Source organism: Triturus cristatus, chromosome 8, assembly GCF_964204655.1.
Source record: "Triturus cristatus chromosome 8, aTriCri1.1, whole genome shotgun sequence".
In the NCBI taxonomy this organism is placed as follows: domain Eukaryota; kingdom Metazoa; phylum Chordata; class Amphibia; order Caudata; family Salamandridae; genus Triturus; species Triturus cristatus.
The window spans coordinates 12,144,700-12,166,266 of NC_140591.1; the positions used below are offsets into that span (position 1 = coordinate 12,144,700).

At 47.9% G+C, this 21,567-nt stretch overlaps 1 protein-coding gene across 1 annotated transcript in view; it reads left to right on the plus strand.

Moving 5' to 3' along the window:
• The window catches only part of PLA1A (phospholipase A1 member A), a 307,295-nt gene that overhangs the window by 220,139 nt on the left and 65,589 nt on the right, over positions 1 to 21,567 (plus strand). The window contains exon 7 of the mRNA XM_085620724.1: positions 15,448 to 15,615. Within this exon, the coding sequence (XP_085476850.1) occupies positions 15,448 to 15,615 (168 nt within the window). The remainder of the gene's footprint in view (positions 1 to 15,447; positions 15,616 to 21,567) is intronic.

Genomic DNA, 21,567 nt, shown 5'->3' on the forward strand with positions numbered 1-21,567 from the left:
GGGATGCTCCATCGGATGTTTCCTCCTCCTCCTCCTGATCCCTCCCTGTGGGTGGTGATGTTCTACGCCTGCTGGCACAGGGAGGGTTGCCCATGTTGTCGGCCATCCGACGGAGTGTACTGTGAATTCCCGTGAACACTGTCACAAGCTCAGCCTGTCTGTCCTCCATCCGCCGTTGGTGTTGCTGTAGACAGGCATGTTGCTCCGCATGTTGCTGGGCCTGCTGGGTCTTGATCTCATCGAGGGTCCCCTTCATCTCATTGAGGGTGGACACAACCTGGGCCATGCCCGTGGTGTCCTGCCGGTATGTGTCCAGGATGTTTCGGACATGGGAATATACCGGTTCCCCAGCCAACTGGTCAGGCTGGCGCCTCCGCCGTCCTCCACTCCCACCACCCCTGCCCACTTGCACCTGGCATGCCCTTGTGGGCACATCGGGTCTCCGGGACCCCTGAGGGGTGGCATTGGCGTTGTCGCCTGCCTCCTCCTGGGTGCCCGGGACACCGTGTCCCTCCTGGCCAGCCTGGCTGCTTTGTGGTGGTGGGGCAGGGATCCTGGGTGTCTCCTGGGATGTGGCAGGAGTGGGGGTGGTGGTTGGCCCAGTTGTACCTGACGCAGCTGCTGCAGGTCGTTGGACACCAGAGGGGCCAGGTTGGTCGGGGTCGGGTTCGTCCACAGAGTGGTGAGAGTCGTCGCTGCCGGTGGCTCCTTCATCCCGCCGAGCCGGGTCCTGTGAGTCTTCCCCCCCAGTGTTGGGGGGTGATCCACGACGTTGACCTGTGTGTGAGAGAGACAATGTTAATTTTGTTCCATGCAACATCCATGTTTCATTCGTTTCAAAGTTGGAACATTTCCTCTGGGAATTTGGTTATGTCTTGCATTCCACTCACAGTGCACTTGTACATGGGTATGTCCCTTGGGCACAGCTTTGGCGACTTTACCTATGTGTGGCACAGTCTTACTTGCTGCGTCAAGTGTGACTGCAGTCAGCAGTGGAGTGGGCAGGTGTGGCGAGCCGTGCATTGGCGCCTTCCGTGTAGCACTTTACGTGGGCACATGAAGTTGTTCCACACACTTATATGATGCAGGTAGCTGTCGTTGTGCTCGTGCACAGGTTGTGACATGGCCCTGTGTTTTGCCATGGAGGAGAGGGGGGGTGCTGGCACTGGCCACCCTTGTCTACATGCACGCAGTCCACCTGCTGACGAGCAGACATTCCCACACACCACAAGGCTGATTTGCTCTCCCTGTGTCTCCCTCCCTCTCTGTCCCCCTCTCCCTCCCTCTGTGTGTCAGCCTCCTCCCTCTGTCCGTCTCCCTGTGTCTCCCTCCCTCTCTGTCCCCCTCTCCCTCCCTCTGTGTGTCAGCCTCCTCCCTCTGTCCGTCTCCCTGTGTCTCCCTCCCTCTCTGTCCCCCTCTCCCTCCCTCTGTGTGTCGGCCTCCTCCCTCTGTCCGTCTCCCTGTGTCTCCCTCCCTCTCTGTCCCCCTCTCCCTCCCTCTGTGTGTCAGCCTCCTCCCTCTGTCCGTCTCCCTGTGTCTCCCTCCCTCTCTGTCCCCCTCTCCCTCCCTCTGTGTGTCAGCCTCCTCCCTCTGTCCGTCTCCCTCCCTCCCTCTCTGTCCCCCTCTCCCTCCCTCTGTGTGTCACCCTCTGTCACCTCAGCCCGGCTTCCTGTGCACACACTGTTAGCAGATCTTTGAATGGCCCTTGGATTGTTGATGTGAGTTTGTTTCTGATGTCCAGGCACCCATTGGATATAGTGTGTGTGCACTGCTGCTGTGGTGGTGTGTGCTGCCACTCTTTCACAGTGTTGGCTGTTCATTGGCTGCTGTCATGTGCAAGAATGTGCCGTCACCCCCATGTGTTGATACAAGGCGTCCGCCATTTGCTGGCAAGTCATTCCTGTGTTGGGACACACTGTTTGTCTGGCTGTGACCTAGGCCATATGGGCAGGGGGCATTGTTGTCTGCTTCTGAGTTGCACTATGTGATTTTTTGGGCCCACCCTCCCGCCATCCGGCTTACCGTGTCATGTGTTGGTGCCTTCTGTGGCCTGTGACTTGACATTGTCCAGCTGGGTGCATGGGGCATGGTGGCGCCAGTGGCATGTGCGTGTTCATGGAGTGTGGTTGAGTCATGCGATAGCTTGGGGTGGTTGCGTGCCTGTTTGTGAGTTTGGTTGTGGATGACGTTCCCCCCATGTGAGGTGAGTTGTTTGTGTACTCACCCGGCTCTCGGAGTCCATCTACTCCGTCCACTGCCACCACCGGCAGTATGGCCATCACCCTCTCATCCCAGGGATGGTAGTGTACGGGTCTGCGGGCCGGCCCTCCTCCAGTGACGTTGGCCTGGTTGTGTTCATCGGTCATCTTGGCTCGGACCCTCCTCCGCAGATCGTACCACCTGGCTTGGCATTCCTGCTTGTTCCTTCTGGTGTCCGCAACAGCATTCACAGCAACGACGATGGTCTGCCACATGGCTGTTTTTGCTGAATTGCTGATCTGTCTGACCAATGTTCCAAAGAGGTGTGGCTCGACTCTGAGGATTTCATCGACAAGGACCTCCAACTCTCGGCTAGTGAACTTTGGATTCTTGTTAGTGGGCATGGTGAGGGGTGTGGGTGTGGATGTTGGGGGGGGTGTGGATGGTGGTGGGTGTGTGGGTGTGGTTGTGCAGGTGTGTGTGTGAATGTGATGAGGGGGTGTTTGTGAAGGTGTGTGTGTGAAGGTGTGCAAGTGTAAGGTGTGGTAAAGCTTCTAGTATGGTGCTGTAGGTTGTCTGTGGGGTCTGGCAGCAGTGAGTCTGTTGCAAAGGCTCATGGTTTGTGTGTGTGGGCCCTTTTTATTGGTCCATTGGTGGGTGTGGCTGTGTTTGAACTTTGGGTGGGTGTGTTATAAGGAGTGGTTGTGTTTTGGGCCTCTGTTTGTTTTTGGCAGTTGCAGGTCAGTGAATGTGTTGTTGGACATGTTTTGTGGCTTTGTGCCATTCGAATGGTGTATTCTTGTGTCGTTTTGGTTTGTCCTGGTTGTGTACGTGCGTTTTTTGCATGTGTACGGTGTGTACATGGGCCATTTTGTTGTACAGTGCTGTCCTTGTGTGTGGCTTGGTACGACTCGTAAATGCGGTGGTGATGTTGGGGCCTGGGGTGCGCTCCGTACTTAGAATGTTGTAGTGGGGGTACGCTCCATGCATACGCGGGTGGGGGTACGACTCTAACGTACACGGGTGTACATACAGGGGGGTACGACACGAACGTACACGGGGGGTACGACACGTACACGGGTGTACATACAGGGGGGGTACGACACGTACACGGGTGTACATGCACGGGGGGTACGACACGTACACGGGTGTACATACACGGGGGGGTACGACACAAACGTACACGGGGGGGTACGACACGTACACGGGTGTACATGCACAGGGGTACGACACGTACACGGGTGTACATACACGGGGGGGTACGACACGAACGTACACGGGGGGTGTGAGAAGTTGGCCTGGTATATGATGTTCACTAGTTAAAGTGGCCACCTTGTACCATGCCAAGCAACCCTTATGGTGTGGTTGTAAGTCAACCTTTTCGGACTAGCTGCCCTAGTGGTAGCGTAGGCTAAGCAGTCTTTGAGGCTAAACTCGTGAAGCGTGTTAAGCAAGCTGTTTTACCAAATGCAACCCCCTTTTATACCAATGAAAGGACACCACACAGATATATATTCAAAATATATATGTATTTATTTCTCAAAGTAACCCCTAGTCTCTTTATGAGCACAGGAGCACAAATCGTCAAACAAGATTACAGTAGAATACACAGAAGTTGCACTTTATATGGATAGGCCCTGGTGGCCGCTCAAACCATATACTAAAATAGTGGTATAAGTACCACGAACAGAAAAGGGAAAAGGCCTAGGGCCTCTAGAATCGCTGGGCCTACAAGGAGCTAACTTCAGTTAGTGACCAGGAGGTCCACGGGTTGCGTGTGCAGAGAAAATAGTCACACGCGAGCTCCCATAGGTTTCCATGGGTGCGTAAAAAGTACAAAGTTACTGCGAAGAGGATCTTCCGGATGGACTAGGAACTTAAGATTGGAAACACAGACACTAGAGATGATTCTCTACACTTGGGCACCGGAGTGCCAGCTTTACCTCACCCACAGGAAGCGGGTGCATAGGCGTCGAAGTGCGTCGGGTTTCTTCTATCGGTTCCGTGGAGCCTGTGGACAAAGATGCTGCAGGCGGTCGGTCTGGAAGAGATGCGGTGGATCCAAGAGTGGATCGGGGATGTTGAACACCTGTAAGCAGAGGGGACAGTGTTCACAGTCACTAGCCAGTGACCAGCGTGGCACCAGGTGGGTACCAGGCGATGTCGGGTGCAAACAGGAAGAAAGGTGTAGCTTGTCTCTGCAGCCACGTGGTCCCTGAAGGTTCACGACGTCCAGGAGTCGATTCACGAGCTGTCCCACGCAGGCTCTCGCTGTCGGCGGTGTCGGCGACTTGATCGAAGCAAACAAGCCTTGGCAAAAGCAATTGTTGTGGAAAATGAAATAAGCTGATGGTTCTGACCAGCAAGGTCAGAGGGACTGCTCCTTTGGAGGGGAGCAAGGGCCAGTCTGGAGCAACTAGACCAGTGGTGTATTTCTAGTAGTTCGTCGCCAAGATGGCCACTAGCCAGCGGGCCAGCTACCGGTTAGGCGCGTCGAGTGGCAAAATGCAGAAGGGCCCCACGCAGATCGTGGAGATGCTGGAGGGCTCACCTTTGGTGCAGATGCTGCTCGGGTGTTGGGCTTCTCAGATCCCAAAGCACAACTTGGAGGGAGCCTCGGTTGTTGCACTTGTCAGCTTGTCGTAGTCATTCCAAGATGGCTGGCTCCACGTGTCTCGGGGCCTCCACGGGTCTCCTCTTTTCAGGGACTGTGGATCGGGCGGTGAGAGGTCTGGATGTCCAGGTCTTGTCAGTCTCTGGGCTCGGGCTCCGGCGGGAGGTGGCGGCAAAGCGGACATTGATTCGCTGGATGGTGCTTGCGTTAGCAAGGTGGTCACTCCCTGACCACAGGGGAGATTGGCTTCAGTCCTCTGTGCGGCAGAGCGTCGAAGTTCCCGTCTTCTTCTTAGTTTCAAGTTGATTCCAGGATGTCTGAAGTCTTAGGACACAGCTCCTACCTTTAAGCGGATTCTAGGGGCCGGACTACCTGCTAGGTCCCTCCCTAAGGGTGGGACCAGGAAGGGGGGTGGTTACACCCCCAATCCTTTGTCCAGCTCGCCCCAGGCCCGGGACTGGTGTGCCCCAGGACCGGTTTGAACTGGCATATGCACCGAGGCTCCTTGTGAGCCTCAGGCATGTCTGGTTCTATTCAAGCCCTACCTGACCAATACACAAAATCCTGTCTGGGGTGGTGCATGCACCTCCCCTGGCAGGAAACCCTTTGTCCACACCTCCCAAGCTGGAAGGACTCCCAGCAGCAGGAGGGCAGACTTGTGTCTGTGGTGGCAGCATCCATTTTGTGGAGCTGAGGCTATGTCTGATTTTACCCGGGTTTCAGGTACTGTACATGTCGTGTCCCTCTAGAAGGGTGGAATGCTAACCCCGTCGCCAGAATTGGCGAGGGGTTAGTATTCCAATTCGTATGACACCTTACTCGACATGTTTTGATAAAGCCAAACCAAAGATAGCATTTAACCGCGAGGTTCATAATGCACTTAAGAGTATATGGTATGACGATATCTGGAAACAGTAGAAGGAAGTTGTTCCGACCACTGCAGACAGGCTCAGCTCATGCCAGAGCACCATCTCACATGGAACCAAGCACTCTGCCTTCAGGATTGTTAAGGCCTGCCATAGGAGTGACTTATAGGTTAACATGTGTCCCATTTAAGGTTAGGTATAGGTATACTACACCTAAGTAAGAGGTGGTTACATCAACTTACCCCAGCTGAGTGATCAGCCAGTTGTGTCAAATTTGTTAGGCCAAGCCTGGGGTGGCATAATACATGCTTCAGCCCCTGGCAGGCCTTGGGTACACCTATGCCCTGGGTACCTATGGTACACTGTACAGGGGCTGAGAAGGTGATCCCTCCCAATTGGGTATGTACCTAGGGTACATGGAGTCCATTTTACAGACAGAGCAGATAGCCTGAGAGCCTGAATGGCAGGATCTCAGGCCAACTAAGTCGAAAAACCAGCTAGACACTAGGCAAAAATTTGGGGGTAACCATAGTCAGATATCCACCTTCCTACACAACCCCCCCCCCCCCCAAACGAAGGGAGATAAGGCTGACCTTGACCAGGTAAGCCTATATTGCCCAAGTGGCCATATAAGGAGGAACCAGCACTGGCATGGTTACCCCCTGTCTCATGGTCCACTAAGCAATCCCTCACCCTAAGGGTCTCAGAGGGTCTCCACCATAGGGAATCTCTACCTTTGGTGTGTCTTGGCAAAGTAAAAGGCTGGTGTTGAGATGGAGTACTGAAGTGAGTGTCCTCAAAGTGAGGCCTCAGCTTCCTCCAATCATCCTCCACCATGGATGCCTTTCTTTCCTTAACTGAGTTGCACTGTGCTCTCAGGGTCAGCCTCTGGCTACCTAAAGCTGGAGGCTGGGTCCCTTTTGTGGGCTTACTGGAGGGACAGGTCAGGTCTGGGGCCCTAAGGTCCCATGTTTGCCTGTGCCCAACAGAATCCCTCTGGGGGAGGTCCCTAACTACCTGTAAAGGAGATCCCTCAGGAATGTTTTTACCCATCACCTGGCTAGGGCTACTAGCCAGGCAATCCTCATTCTTTTGATGGGGGGGTTCTTGTGGACAGGGGCCCCCTTGGGGTCCACTGGCCTCCCTGACCTCTGCAGCCCTGGGCTGACTGAGGCAGGGTAGAGAGAGGCAGGCTACCTGCACCAGACTGGGTCCCACCTTGGAAGGGGCCACTGACATCAGAGGCTCTGCCAGGCCAGGCCTGGCTACCTCTGGGGCAGTTCCTTCACAAGGGGTAAGGTCAGCTCCCTGAGGAGGCTGACTTTTTCCTAATGTCTGGGGAGAGGGAGACTTTTCTTCCTCCCCACTACTCTCTATTTGTGGGGAGTGATCCATAGTTTCAGGCTTCACTACACCTATGTCAGTCTGAGTATAGGCTGAGACCATTACAGCCTTGCCAACCTTTTCAGGGGGGCACTCAGTTTGTGTTTGAGCTGTGACTGTCACAGCTCTGCCAGTCTCTACAGGGAAGTCTGTCTGTGCCTGGGCTGTGGCTACCACTGCCCTTCCAACCTTTCCAGGGAGGAAATCTATTTGGACAGGGGTTGTGAATGGCACAACCCCACTACCCTTTTGTGAAAGGCCTACCATTTTAGAATGGGTGTCTTGTTCAACTCCAGCCCAAGCTGAGAGTTCTAAGTCATTCCCCAGTAAGCAGTCTACAGGCAAGGTTGGGGACACTGCCACCCTTTTAGGGCCAGTGACACCTCCCCAGCTGAGACACACCTCTGCCATGGGGTGACTGTTCTGTTTGCCATCAATGTTAGTTACCTGGTAGGAGCAATCAGGCAAAAGCTGCTCAGAGGGAACTAGCCAATGGGCCACCATTGTGATGCTAGCTCCAGTGTCTCTGTAGGCCTCAGCTTTGGTACCATTGATGTAGGGCTCCTGTCTGTACCTACCCAAAGTGTTGGGACAGGCAGTGAAGTTGGCAAACCCCATGCCACCATCACAGACAAGAGTAGTTGCTGCAGGGGAATTGGCTAAGCCAGGGTCCCCCTGTGTTCCCCAAGTAAACCCACCCAGATTTCTGGGGGCACTCCCACCACCTGGGGGATTACTGCTGACAGTAATAGGTGGTGTGACAGGAGTAATTGGAGGAACAGTTTTGTTTTTAGCCCTTGGGCAACTGCTGTCAGTTTTCCAATGCCCAGGAGTTTTACACTCATGGCAGTAAGGCTTTTTAGCTGTGGTAGAGGAGGGAGCTTGGGACCCACCACCCTGTGTGGAGTTTTGGGGCCCTGAGGAAGATTTCTCTTTTGCTTTATCCCCACCCTTCTCTTGAGGCTTGGTGGTATCTTTCTTTTGGTCACCACCCTGGTTTTTAGGCCTGATCCTGGTCCTGACCCATTTATCTGCCCTCTTTCCCAATTCTTGGGGAGAGGTCAAATCTGAGTCTACCAGGTGTTGATGGAGAAGCTGGTTTTGACAATTACTTAAAATCTGCTCTCTCATCATCAAATTGTACAATCCTGTATAATCAGACACCTTACTTCCCAGCAACCAACCCTCCAAAGCCTTAGTTGCACATTCCACATATTCAGTCCAGTCCTGAGTCTGTGTCTTCTGGGTGTCTCTGAACATTAACCTGTACTGTTCAGTGGTTAAGCCTAACCCATCAACTAGGACACTCTTCAGGACTCTGTAATTTCTGACATCCTCTTCTCTTAACAGTGAGGAGTCTATCTCTGCCTCTTCCTTCAAAGGAGAGCCAGAGGATTGCTGCCCACTGGTCTTCAGGAACCTGCTGCACTTTGCAGGCTCTCTCAAGAGCAGTCATCCATTTGTGGATGTCATCCCCACTTTTGTAGGGGGGCACAACCTTAGACAGGTTCCTATTGTCAAAGACCCTATCTTTGTCCTTAGGGACAATGCTGCCACCAGTGGGTATAGACCCACTCTCTCTAGGTTGCCTAGCCTTGTTCCGTTTTTCTTCCATCAGGGCTACTTCTAGCTCCTGCTTCCTGATCCTCAGCTGGGCTTCCTGCATTCTGGCCTCATGTTCCCTCCTCTGAGGGGTGGTCAGTCTCCTTCTGGAGTGACCTTGAGAGCCTCTAGAGACATGGGAAGCATTGGACTCACCTGAGCGATTCCTTTGCCTCCCAAGCCCTGTGTTAAGTCCACTGGGGAGATCCAATGGGGTGAACCCACTGTCAGTCCCCAATAGCCTTAGCTTAGCTGGGCCACGTATAACACTTGGCACTGGGCTAGTTCTCCCTTCATCCTCACTACTTTCAGTATCCTTCTCACTCTCATCCTCTGTGGTAGGATTCCCATCTAAGGGGTGACTATTGGGAAGGGGTACCTCAGCAGCATCTTCAGAAGGGGGGCCTCCTGTTCCTGTCCCTAAGGTGGCTAACTGGGAAGCTTTCTCGAGCTCTTTCTGATTTTCATCATTCTGTAAGAGTTCTCTGAGCTCAGCAGAGGTAGGGTTCTTGGGCTGTTTAAGGCCTCTAAGAGTTGCCAAATGCCTGAGCTCATTCTGATTTAGGGTAGCAAAGATGGATGGTGCCCTCTGGGGGTCACTCTCAACAGAGATGGGTACCTTGGACCCCTCTGCCCCAGCCATTGCTCTTAAGTGTGGGTGAATGTGTTGCAATCTACCTACACTTGGGTTTACCTACTAAACCTATCTAGTAGTTGTAGTCAGGGTGTGCTACTCCCTTTGCTCTACAACAACTAAATTCAGTAGAACTTATGTATATCTAATCTTGTTTTATATGTACCTACAGGTACCTATGTGATCTTTCAATTGGTAACCAAGAGATTACAATGGTAAAACACAGCAAGCTCAAATCCAACCGCTGCTCACCAATGTGAGAAGTTGGCCTGGTATATGATGTTCACTAGTTAAAGTGACCACCTTGTACCATGCCAAGCAACCCTTATGGTGTGGTTGTAAGTCAACCTTTTCGGACTAGCTGCCCTAGTGGTAGCGTAGGCTAAGCAGTCTTTGAGGCTAAACTCGTGAAGCGTGTTAAGCAAGCTGTTTTACCAAATGCAACCCCCTTTTATACCAATGAAAGGACACCACACAGATATATATTCAAAATATATATGTATTTATTTCTCAAAGTAACCCCTAGTCTCTTTATGAGCACAGGAGCACAAATCGTCAAACAAGATTACAGTAGAATACACAGAAGTTGCACTTTATATGGATAGGCCCTGGTGGCCGCTCAAACCATATACTAAAATAGTGGTATAAGTACCACGAACAGAAAAGGGAAAAGGCCTAGGGCCTCTAGAATCGCTGGGCCTACAAGGAGCTAACTTCAGTTAGTGACCAGGAGGTCCACGGGTTGCGTGTGCAGAGCAAATAGTCACACGCGAGCTCCCATAGGTTTCCATGGGTGCGTAAAAAGTACAAAGTTACTGCAAAGACGATCTTCCGGATGGACTAGGAACTTAAGATTGGAAACACAGACACTAGAGATGATTCTCTACACTTGGGCACCGGAGTGCCAGCTTTACCTCACCCACAGGAAGCGGGTGCATAGGCGTCGAAGTGCGTCGGGTTTCTTCTATCGGTTCTGTGGAGCCTGTGGACAAAGATGCTGCAGGCGGTCGGTCTGGAAGAGATGCGGTGGATCCAAGAGTGGATCGGGGATGTTGAAGACCTGTAAGCAGAGGGGACAGTGTTCAGTCACTAGCCAGTGACCAGCGTGGCACCAGGTGGGTACCAGGCGATGTCGGGTGCAAACAGGAAGAAAGGTGTAGCTTGTCTCTGCAGCCACGTGGTCCCTGAAGGTCGACGACATCCAGGAGTCGGTTCACGAGCTGTTCCACGCAAGCTCTCGCTGTCGGCGGTGTCGGCAACTTGACCGAAGCAAACAAGCCTTGGCAAAAGCAATTGTTGTGGAAAATGAAATAAGCTGATGGTTCTGACCAGCAAGGTCAGAGGGACTGCTCCTTTGGAGGGGAGCAAGGGCCAGTCTGGAGCAACCAGACCAGCGGTGTATTTCTTATAGTTTGTCGCCAAGATGGCCACTAGCCAGCGGGCCAGCAACCGGTTAGGCGCGTCGAGTGGCAAAATGCAGAAGGGCCCCACGCAGATCGTGGAGATGCTGGAGGGCTCACCTTTGGTGCAGATGCTGCTCGGGTGTTGGGCTTCTCAGATACCAAAGCACAACTTGGAGGGAGCCTCGGTTGTTGCACTTGTCAGCTTGTCGTAGTCATTCCAAGATGGCTGGCTCCACGTGTCTCGGGGCCTCCACGGGTCTCCTCTTTTCAGGGACTGTGGATCGGGCGGTGAGAGGTCTGGAGGTCCAGGTCTTGTCAGTCTCTGGGCTCGGGCTCCGGCGGAAGGCGGCGGCAAAGCGGACGTTGATTTGCTGGATGGTGCTTGCGTTAGCAAGGTGGTCACTCCCTGACCACAGGGGAGATTGGCTTCAGTCCTCTGTGCGGCAGAGCGTCGAAGTTCCCGTCTTCTTCTTAGTTTCAAGTTGATTCCAGGATGTCTGAAGTCTTAGGACACAGCTCCTACCTTTAAGCGGATTCTAGGGGCCGGACTACCTGCTAGGTCCCTCCCTAAGGGTGGGACCAGGAAGGGGGGTGGTTACACCCCCAATCCTTTGTCCAGCTCGCCCCAGGCCCGGGACTGCTGTGCGCCAGGACCGGTTTGAACTGGCATATGCACCGAGGCTCCTTGTGAGCCTCAGGCATGTCTGGTTCTATTCAAGCCCTACCTGACCAATACACAAAATCCTGTCTGGGGTGGTGCATGCACCTCCCCTGGCAGGAAACCCTTTGTCCACACCTCCCAAGCTGGAAGGACTCCCAGCAGCAGGAGGGCAGACTTGTGTCTGTGGTGGCAGCATCCATTTTGTGGAGCTGAGGCTATGTCTGATTTTACCCGGGTTTCAGGTACTGTACATGTCGTGTCCCTCTAGAAGGGTGGAATGCTAACCCCGTCGCCAGAATTGGCGAGGGGTTAGTATTCCAATTCGTATGACACCTTACTCGACATGTTTTGATAAAGCCAAACCAAAGATAGCATTTAACCGCGAGGTTCATAATGCACTTAAGAGTATATGGTATGACGATATCTGGAAACAGTAGAAGGAAGTTGTTCCGACCACTGCAGACAGGCTCAGCTCATGCCAGAGCACCATCTCACATGGAACCAAGCACTCTGCCTTCAGGATTGTTAAGGCCTGCCATAGGAGTGACTTATAGGTTAACATGTGTCCCATTTAAGGTTAGGTATAGGTATACTACACCTACGTAAGAGGTGGTTACACCAACTTACCCCAGCTGAGTGATCAGCCAGTTGTGTCAAATTTGTTAGGCCAAGCCTGGGGTGGCATAATACATGCTTCAGCCCCTGGCAGGCCTTGGGTACACCTATGCCCTAGTTACCTATGGTACACTGTACAGGGGCTGAGAAGGTGATCCCTCCCAATTGGGTATGTACCTAGGGTACATGGAGTCCATTTTACAGACAGAGCAGATAGCCTGAGAGCCTGAATGGCAGGATCTCAGGCCAACTAAGTCTAAAAACCAGCTAGACACTAGGCAAAAATTTGGGGGTAACCATAGTCCGATATCCACCTTCCTACAGGGGGGGTACGACACGAACGTACACGGGGGTACGACACGTACACGGGTGTACATACACGGGGGGTACGACACGTACACGGGTGTACATACACGGGGGGTACGACATGTACACAGGTGTACATACAGGGGGGGTACGACACGTACACGGCTGTACATACCCGGGGGTACGACACGAACGTACATGGGTGTAAATACGGGGGGGTACGACACGAACGTACACGGGGGGTACGACACGTACACGGGTGTACATACACGGGTGGGGGTGTACATACACGGGGGGGTACGACTCGAACGTACGGGGGCTGGGGGGAGTGTTGGGCGCGTATGCGGGCACATGTCTCCATGGTTGCTATGGGAGTTCGGTGCGGACGGTGTTTTTTCCATACGGTTGTAACATCGGACGCACGGGATGGATCGTGATTCCTCGGTCGGACTTCACTTTTCACATTTGTACGGTGATTCGTCCGAGGACGTGTCGGACACATTTTCCGACACGAGGACGTGTGGGGAATTATTCCCAATGTGATTCGTATGGTCTTTTTCCCATGCGAATCGTAATTGGCAGTTTGTACGGCACTTGTATGATTCGTACGGTAAAAAGACCGGATACGAGTCGTACGGGGAAAATTTTTACCGGATTGTAATCGGCACCTTGGTCTGGTGCAGCTGTGTAAGACCAATGTGCTGTTGTGCCAACTCGCTCCTCCTGTTTATTTACTTACCGTCAATGATACTGACCCTTTCTCCATGTGGTTGGTCCCTTGCACTCAGATATGTATTGATAATTCATGCAACTTGAACATGTCCTAGAAAAAAAAAACATGCAAAGAAACTTAAAAATGTACCAGGCTGCCATGAATCAAAAGGCAGTGCACCAAGTATGTGCGTTGAAGAAGCCTTTTGGCTACAAAGTAGAAAAAAGTGGGAAACCCAATATACCCTTAGAGGATTGGGCAGAACAACTAATAATAAGTAAGGATTTTGTCCAAAACACAAAGTTAGGTCATTCCAATCTATTACTTCTTGGTGAAGCCCCAACCGGTGGCTGACTATTGGGCAATCTAAAGAGCAATACATTCACTTAGAAATGTGAATAGTCTAGGATGAACAATTTCTTTCTGTACAACATTGAATAACCTCTTTCAACCAAACTTTGTGTTTTGTCCGCCGGGGTCCCCACCACCATAGTAATATGGCGGGGGAAATGGGTGGCGGGCGGTGGATTATGGTGGGCTGATCGCCACCGCCATGCGGGCGGTGGCGATCTGCCCGCCATTGTAATTGACCTTTTAGTTAGGTTGGTCCGATCTATTACTTATTGGTCAAGCCGCAACCTGTGGCTGACTATTGAGCAATCTAAACATCAATACATTCATTTAGAAATGTGAATAGTCTAGGATGAACAATTTCGCAACACGGGCATATACTTTTCAAAATATAAACAGTTTTAATGTTAATGTGAACAAATCGGGAGGGGATACAAAGGGTTATAACGAAGCACCATGAAAGGAGTTATTCAATGTTGTACAGAAAGAAATTGTTCATCATAGATTATTCACATTTCTAAATGAATGTATTGATGTTTAGATTGCCCAATAGTCAGCCACCGGGGAACAACCTTTACAACGCAACTTTTACAACGCACTACCATTACAACGCATTTTTTACAACGCATAATCCATTACAACGCATGACATTACAACGCATGACACTACAACGCATTTTTAAAAACTACCTTTACAACGCATTCCATTACAACGCATACTACCATTACAACGCATACCATTACAACGCATAATATTACACTATACTATCCAACACTTACCCTACTGATGCACCCCCTGGAGTTAGAATAGTAATTTTTACCCCTATACTATCCAACACTTACCCTACTGATGCACCCCCTGGAGTTAGAATAGTAATTTTTACCCCTATACTATCCAACACTTACCCTACTGATGCACCCCCTGGAGTTAGAATAGTAATTTTTACCCCTATACTATCCAACACTTACCCTACTGATGCACCCCCTGGAGTTAGAATAGTAATTTTTACCCCTACACTATCCAACACTTACCCTACTGATGCACCCCCTGGAGTTAGAATAGTAATTTTTACCCCTACACTATCCAACACTTACCCTACTGATGCACCCCCTGGAGTTAGAATAGTAATTTTTACCCCTATACTATCCAACACTTACCCTACTGTTGCACCCCCTGGAGTTAGAATAGTAATTTTTACCCCTATACTATCCAACACTTACCCTACTGTTGCACCCCCTGGAGTTAGAATAGTAATTTTTACCCCTATACTATCCAACACTTACCCTACTGTTGCACCCCCTGGAGTTAGAATAGTAATTTTTACCCCTATACTATCCAGCACTTACCCTACTGTTGCACCCCCTGGAGTTAGAATAGTAATTTTTACCCCTATACTATCCAACACTTACCCTACTGTTGCACCCCCTGGAGTTAGAATAGTAATTTTTACCCCTATACTATCCAACACTTACCCTACTGTTGCACCCCCTGGAGTTAGAATAGTAATTTTTACCCCTATACTATCCAACACTTACCCTACTGTTGCACCCCCTGGAGTTAGAATAGTAATTTTTACCCCTATACTATCTAATACTTACCTTAAATGTAATTTAATATTATGCGTTGTAATGGTATGCGTTGTAAAGGTAGTATGCGTTGTAATGGTAGTGCGTTGTAAAGGTATTTTTTAAAAATGCGTTGTAGTGTCATGCGTTGTAATGTCATGCGTTGTAATGGATTATGCGTTGTAAAAAATGCGTTGTAAGTGCATGCGTTGTAAAAGTGTGCGTTGTAACGTCATACATCCCAGCCACCGGTTGGGGCTTGACCAATAAGTAATACATTGGAGTAACCTAATTTAGTGTTTTGAACAAAATCCCTTGTAGGCACAGTTACTTATTTTGGCTACAAAAGCGCTGTACAGAAGGCACATAAAGTACCTTGATTTGCATGAAGGATACACCACATGGAAGAAACAGAACAGGGCACACAGTAAAAGAAGGAGGCATTCACATACACCAGCTAGTAGGTTCACACTGGCAAAAGTTTGTGATTCTGACCCAAAGGCACTACGCGCTGTAAGATATATTTAATCTCTTAGTTTACAGTTACTTGATCTGCGACCACATGAGAGCTATCTCCATCTACACAAGCTCGTTGGAGAGCACCTGTCCATTGGTGGGGTTTCCATGTTCCAGCTATAAGAACTTCACCACCGGCGAGTGTCTGGACTGCTCCGGCGACCTCATCCAGACCTGCCCCAGAATAGGTATGGACTGGTATGTCTGGACGTATAACTTCGGTATGGGACAGTATGGCATGATATGGCAAACTTTGGTATGGCGCATTGCATGATATGGCAATCTTTGGTATGGCATTGTATGGCATGGCATGATATGGCAAACTTTGGTATGGCTTTGTATGGCAAGGTATGATATAGCAAACTTTGGTGTGGAATTTGTGGTGGCATAGTATAGCATGGCATGATATGGCACAGAATGGCATGGTATGTGTAGTCTGATATGAACCAGTATGTACGGCATGGCGTAGTTGTATATAGTTTAGCATGGCACTGCACTGTATGAAACGGCATAGTATGGCGTCTGGTATGGAATGGTATGTATATTATGGTATGGTATATAATGAATGGTGTGGCATAACTTTAAAAGTGTAACAAATAATTGAATGTGAGGTGAAAGGGGGAGACTTTAATATAGTGGAAAAGTTTAAGACGTCCACTGTACAATCGTGTCTGACCGGAACCACGCAGACCCTAATAGACACGCAGTTTGCATCTGTTAGTACTCTGATGGACATCGATGTATCGGAGAGGAGTATGGCTGGGGGATTTTCTTTTTTCAATCTGCTGTAAGTGGCACTCAGTCTCTTAAGCACTGTCGTTTACCACGAATGAAAAAAGGCATGAGGCATCCGGTAATCTACCAGTGAACTACAAGCCACTGTGTGATTTCCAGCCTGGCTGTCCCTTCAGCCACTGACTAGTATATGACAGGATGGTTGGGCAGGAGCATGTTGAATCTAGAACAGTCCAATTAGGGACGCCCATTCTGATTGGTGCAGCCAATCAGAATTGTTGTAACAGCATAAATCAACAGCCTCCTTCAGCAATTCTGATTAGTCTGAATTGGTCTCTCTCGACAGATGAAACACAAAAGGTGATGGGAGGAATGCCTGTAATTTGTCTAACCACTGGCAACAGCTCAGGGAGCATCCGAACCCATCGTTCTTTCGCTCACCACGCCACCTCAGTTTGGACCCAGGCATATGCAAATCAGTCTTGCTCCTGCTCCTCATGGGAACAGTCCAGCCCGAACTGCCAAGTTAGGTCCTCCCTGAGCCAGAAAACAAACAACCCAGTACCGGTTTCGCCCTAGTTATGGGCATATCAGACAGGTACAGCTTGGTTCCAGTAGAACACCCTGAGGGCAGAGGGTGCCCCGGTTATAATTTACTTGGACAACATGATCTTTGTGGCTCAAGACCCAATGGAATTCGAGTTGAAACCTACTTAAGATTGATTATCCACCTGTAGCAGGAATTATGGTTCATTACCAGCCAGAGAAAATTGGGTCTCATCTTGACGTAACCAACAGAAGTTCTGTGATTTTAAGTGGACTTGGTGAAAGCTCCTCTTCAGTTGACAACAAAGAAAGTCCAGGGCATCAAAAGAGACCTGAAGTCTGCTCTCAGCAAGAGTGAACCATCATTGAGGTTGTTGGCCCTGATTGTGGCCCTTTTGGCATCACTTATCCGAGCTCCATTACAGGGCATAGCAGAGGCTGAAGATTTAACATCTCAGCAAAGATCTTTCTTACTCAGATACAATCAGTATAAGGGAGAAAGCCGGAACAGAGGTGAGCTGGTGACTGAAACACAAGGGGAGCAGGAACGGCAGAGCCGTCTTCAGGTCCCATCCAGAGATCATAGAGACAGATGCTAGCAGATGGGGTTCAAGAGCCAAGTGCAACCCAGCGCAGTATGGTTTCAGAGTGGGCCACAGTACAGAAACTGCGCTCCTCAAGTCCACAGAAGAGATTAGGACCATTCTGGACCAAGGAGGGAAGGCTGTATTGATCATGTTAGACTTATCTGCAGCATTCGACACGGTCCATCATGCTTTGCTCATGGACCGATTGGATGAGATAGAAGACAAGGGCATTGCTTGGAAACTTCTCAAATCTTTTCTTTCTGACAGAATGCAAACGGTGGCCCTGGACTAATTCGAAGCAGAATCATTCTCTCTACCCTGCGGTGTGCCGCAGGGGTCGTCACTGAGCCCAACACCTTTTAATAATTATGTGTCCTCACTGGCACCCTTAATTGAATCTTTTAGTGTCGGTTTGACATCCTACGTGGATGACACCCAAATTGTGGTGAGTAGTCAACCAGAAATGATCCAGGAAACCGCGTCGAGACTGCAGGACTGTATGAACACTGATGGATGGCCCAAAACTGCTTGAAACTTAACTCCAGCAAAATGGAGGCCGTGTTGTTTGGCAACAACCCTAACTTCTGGACCCCTGATTTTTGACTGGAGGTTTTAGATCCGCTCTCCACTCCTATTAGGAAGGTGAAGAATCTGGGAGTTTGGATAGACAAAAAACTGAGTTTCAGGGACCAGGTGAACACAGTGGCTTCATCGACTTCGTACATCCTTAGATCTTGCCAAAAAATAATGCCACTACTACCTAAAGATGCCAACAAACAGTTGTTACTGCATTAATAATGTCCTGATTAGACTATTGCAACAGATTATATCTAAAAATTCAGGAAGGGTCAATGAATAAACTTCAGATTCTGCAGAATGCAGCGGCCAGACTCCTCACAGGTACACCAAAGTTCGAATCAATCTCAGTCAAAATTAAAAAACTTCACTGGCTGCCGGTCAGGAAGCGTTCTCAATTTAAGTCTCTATGTCTGGTCTTTAAAGCCTTTCAGGGAACAGGACCAGAATTTCTAAAACCGCGCTTCCGCTGGTATGTACCAAAAAGAGCACTGCGGTCATCTGATGCAAAATTTGTGATTGTCCCTTGGGTGAAGAAAGACAGTTGGGGTGGCAGAAGCTTTGCAGTTAACGCGGCCAGATCATGGAATTCTCGGCCATTTAACTTGAGAAGCATGACCAATCTTTTGGCCTTTAGGAAGACACCAAAGACGTGGTTGTTCTCAATCTGATCCTGCTAATCTGCCATATCGTTTTAGTCCTCTGTAGGCCTTCACACAGCGCCAGGACACCCTCGGGTAACAGTTAGCGCTCTATAAATACCATTAACATTAACATATCTCTCTCCACAGGAGGGTGCTCGTCAATCAGAGAACTGGAGTTACACATCATCTGCCCGGAGCTTCTGGCTGGATTATTCTCCGTCAGGGCCCCGTCACCTCAGAAGGCGATTTGTCCATCCATAGGAGAATACAACAATCTCTCAGCAGTTCATTAAATCAATGACTTTTGCAATTTCTGCCAGCAACATCGGTAGTTGGTGACGGCTTAATATCTGCCTGGTCACAAGAATGTACTTAAGGTGCAGAGCAGGAATATCGACGGAGAAATATCGTGGGACATAAATATCGCCGCAAAATATCATGGGGAAGAAATATCGACAACAAAAATATAGTTGGCAAGAATATCGACTGACTGGTAAGTAATATCGATTACAAAAATATAGTTTACAAAAATATCGATTTTATTAATAATGTTATGTAGTTTAGTGTTTTTATTGAGAATTGTTTATCATTTTATTATGTTTTAGAATTTTACTAGTTATTCATTTATTTTAAGTTTAATTCTGCGTTATTAGCTCCATAGCGGGTTGTGGGTTTATGGGGGAAATAGGGTGTGAAGTAATTTAAATATATAGATTTAAATAATAATTAATAGTAGTTAATTTTGTTTTTTTTCAATTAGAATTTAGTGTTTTTAGTTCCGTAGCGGGTTGTGGGTTTATAGGGTAATAGGGTGGAAAGTAATTTAATTATATAAAATGTATTGAATAATTAATGTGTTAATTGATTAGAAAATAGTTTAATAATTAGTTGTTAATTAATTTTAATTTGTCAATTAATCATTAATTATGTTAATTGTTTAATTTTAGGTGTGTTTTGTGGTGTTTATATGTGTAAATTTTGTGAAGGGTGGTAAGTAATTACTTTTTTATTTATTAATTACATTTTTTAAAATAATTATCAATAATTAATTAGTAATTGTGTAATTAATTTTAGGTGTGTGTTGTGGTGTTTATATGTGTAAATGGTGTGAAGGGTGGTAAGTAATTACTTTTTTATTTATTAATTATTAAATATTTTTAAAATAATTATCAATAATTAATTAGTAATTATTACATTGAATTGTGTAATTAATTGTAGGTGTGTGTTGTGGTGTTTATATGTGTAAATGGTGTGAAAGGTGGTAAGAAAATAATTGTTTATTGATTAATCAATAAGAAATACATTTTCATTAATTAGTAATTACATTTAATAGTGTAATTAATTTTAGGTATGTGTTGTGGATATTAAAGTGTTAAATAATGTGCAGTTAATTATTTTTTATTATCTTTGGTAATAAAATATATTTAAATTTATATATTAATTATGTTAATATTGGAAATTAAATTTAATAACGATGTTGATGGATTTGTTTTTTATTGTTTTTGGATCCAGCGCTTTGCCTACTGTTGCACTCTCTGGAGTAGGAAAAGTTATTTTTACCCCTCCGTTATCCAACGCTTTTCCTACTGTTGCACTCACTGGAGTGGTAATAGTAATTTTTACCCCTCCGCTATCCAGCGCTTTCTCTACTGTTACACTCTCTGGAGTGGGAATAGTAATTGTTACCCCCTCCGCTATCCAACGCTTTCCCTGCTGTTGCACTCATTGAATTTTTACCCCCTCGCTATCCAACGTTTTAGCTACTAATGTTTTTATTTTGTTATTAAATGTATGTATTTTTTTAAATAGTTTAATTTGTTAATTAAATATAGAATATTTTATTTAAAATTATTGATGTGTTTATTTTATTTTTATATAATTAAAACAGTTTATAAATTAAATAAAGATAATAGTTAATAAAATGTATTTAAGTAAATATATGTATACGTACACATTCATTTGTGTTTATATTTATTAAATTAAGTTTATTTGTTATAATTATATATTCAATTTAATTAATTTTGTTAATATTATTTGATTACTTTAATTTACGTTATGTTATTTTTTACATCTCTATTTTTTACGTCGATATTATTGTACTTACTTGTTTAAGTATAGGGAGTCGATATTTTGTAATCGATATTTTTACATCGATACTTTTTTCATCGATATTTTTAACATCGATATTTAAACATGGAACCGTAGTTAAAGACTGAATATCTGAGGGAGGTCTGTGATTCGAAGAGGAAAATGCGACGTTTCAGCTGTGAATGAAGACCCATGATCAATCCACAAGTTTGCCTCTCTTCTGAACAAACATCTCCCCGCTTTTTTTGCGGAAGGCCAGACCTGGAGGCTTGAGCAATGGACGCTTTCTTTCAAGATTAGGAAAGGAGTCCGTGTCGTGCCTTTCTTCCATTATGATGGTCCCTTACCCCGCAGACGGGGCAGCTGGGGCGCCAGGCCCTGGTGACTCTGATTTTGAGAGCTGGATCCCAGTTCTTCCGGAAAGGCCATGGGACTCACCCCCCCCCCCCCCCCCCCCACTTGCTTAAGTGTTTTACATTAAGCAAGTATGGTTCAGTGGCACACATAAAGGATATTCTTCTTCCTGGAAGAGACTGGCCTGTTGGTTTGTCTAACCAGGTGTGGATCCAGTGAAGACAGATATGTACCTAGTTATAAGCTTTTTGTCCAAGTTGGCTTCACATCGAGTGGATTACAGGTCAGCACACACATTTCAATCAGCTGTTTCTGAGGGTCGTGCCTCTGTAGTTAATAAGCCGGTAGAGGGAACATCGCTTGGTTTGTAGGATTAGATTGGCAAATGCTCCTGCACCCAGGTGTTTAGCTATCTGGAGTGCGAGTGTGGTACTGAGGTTTCTCGAGAGATGCCCTGCCAATGACGATGCGTCTCGAGAGCAGCTTTCAGCAAAGTTGACAGTCCTCTTATGCCTGATGACCCTAAATTGTGTGTGGTTTGTTGCCTCAATGCCTTAGAAGATTGTACCTGCAAAGTGAGCTCTGGCTTCCTAATCTCAAGGGTTGGGTT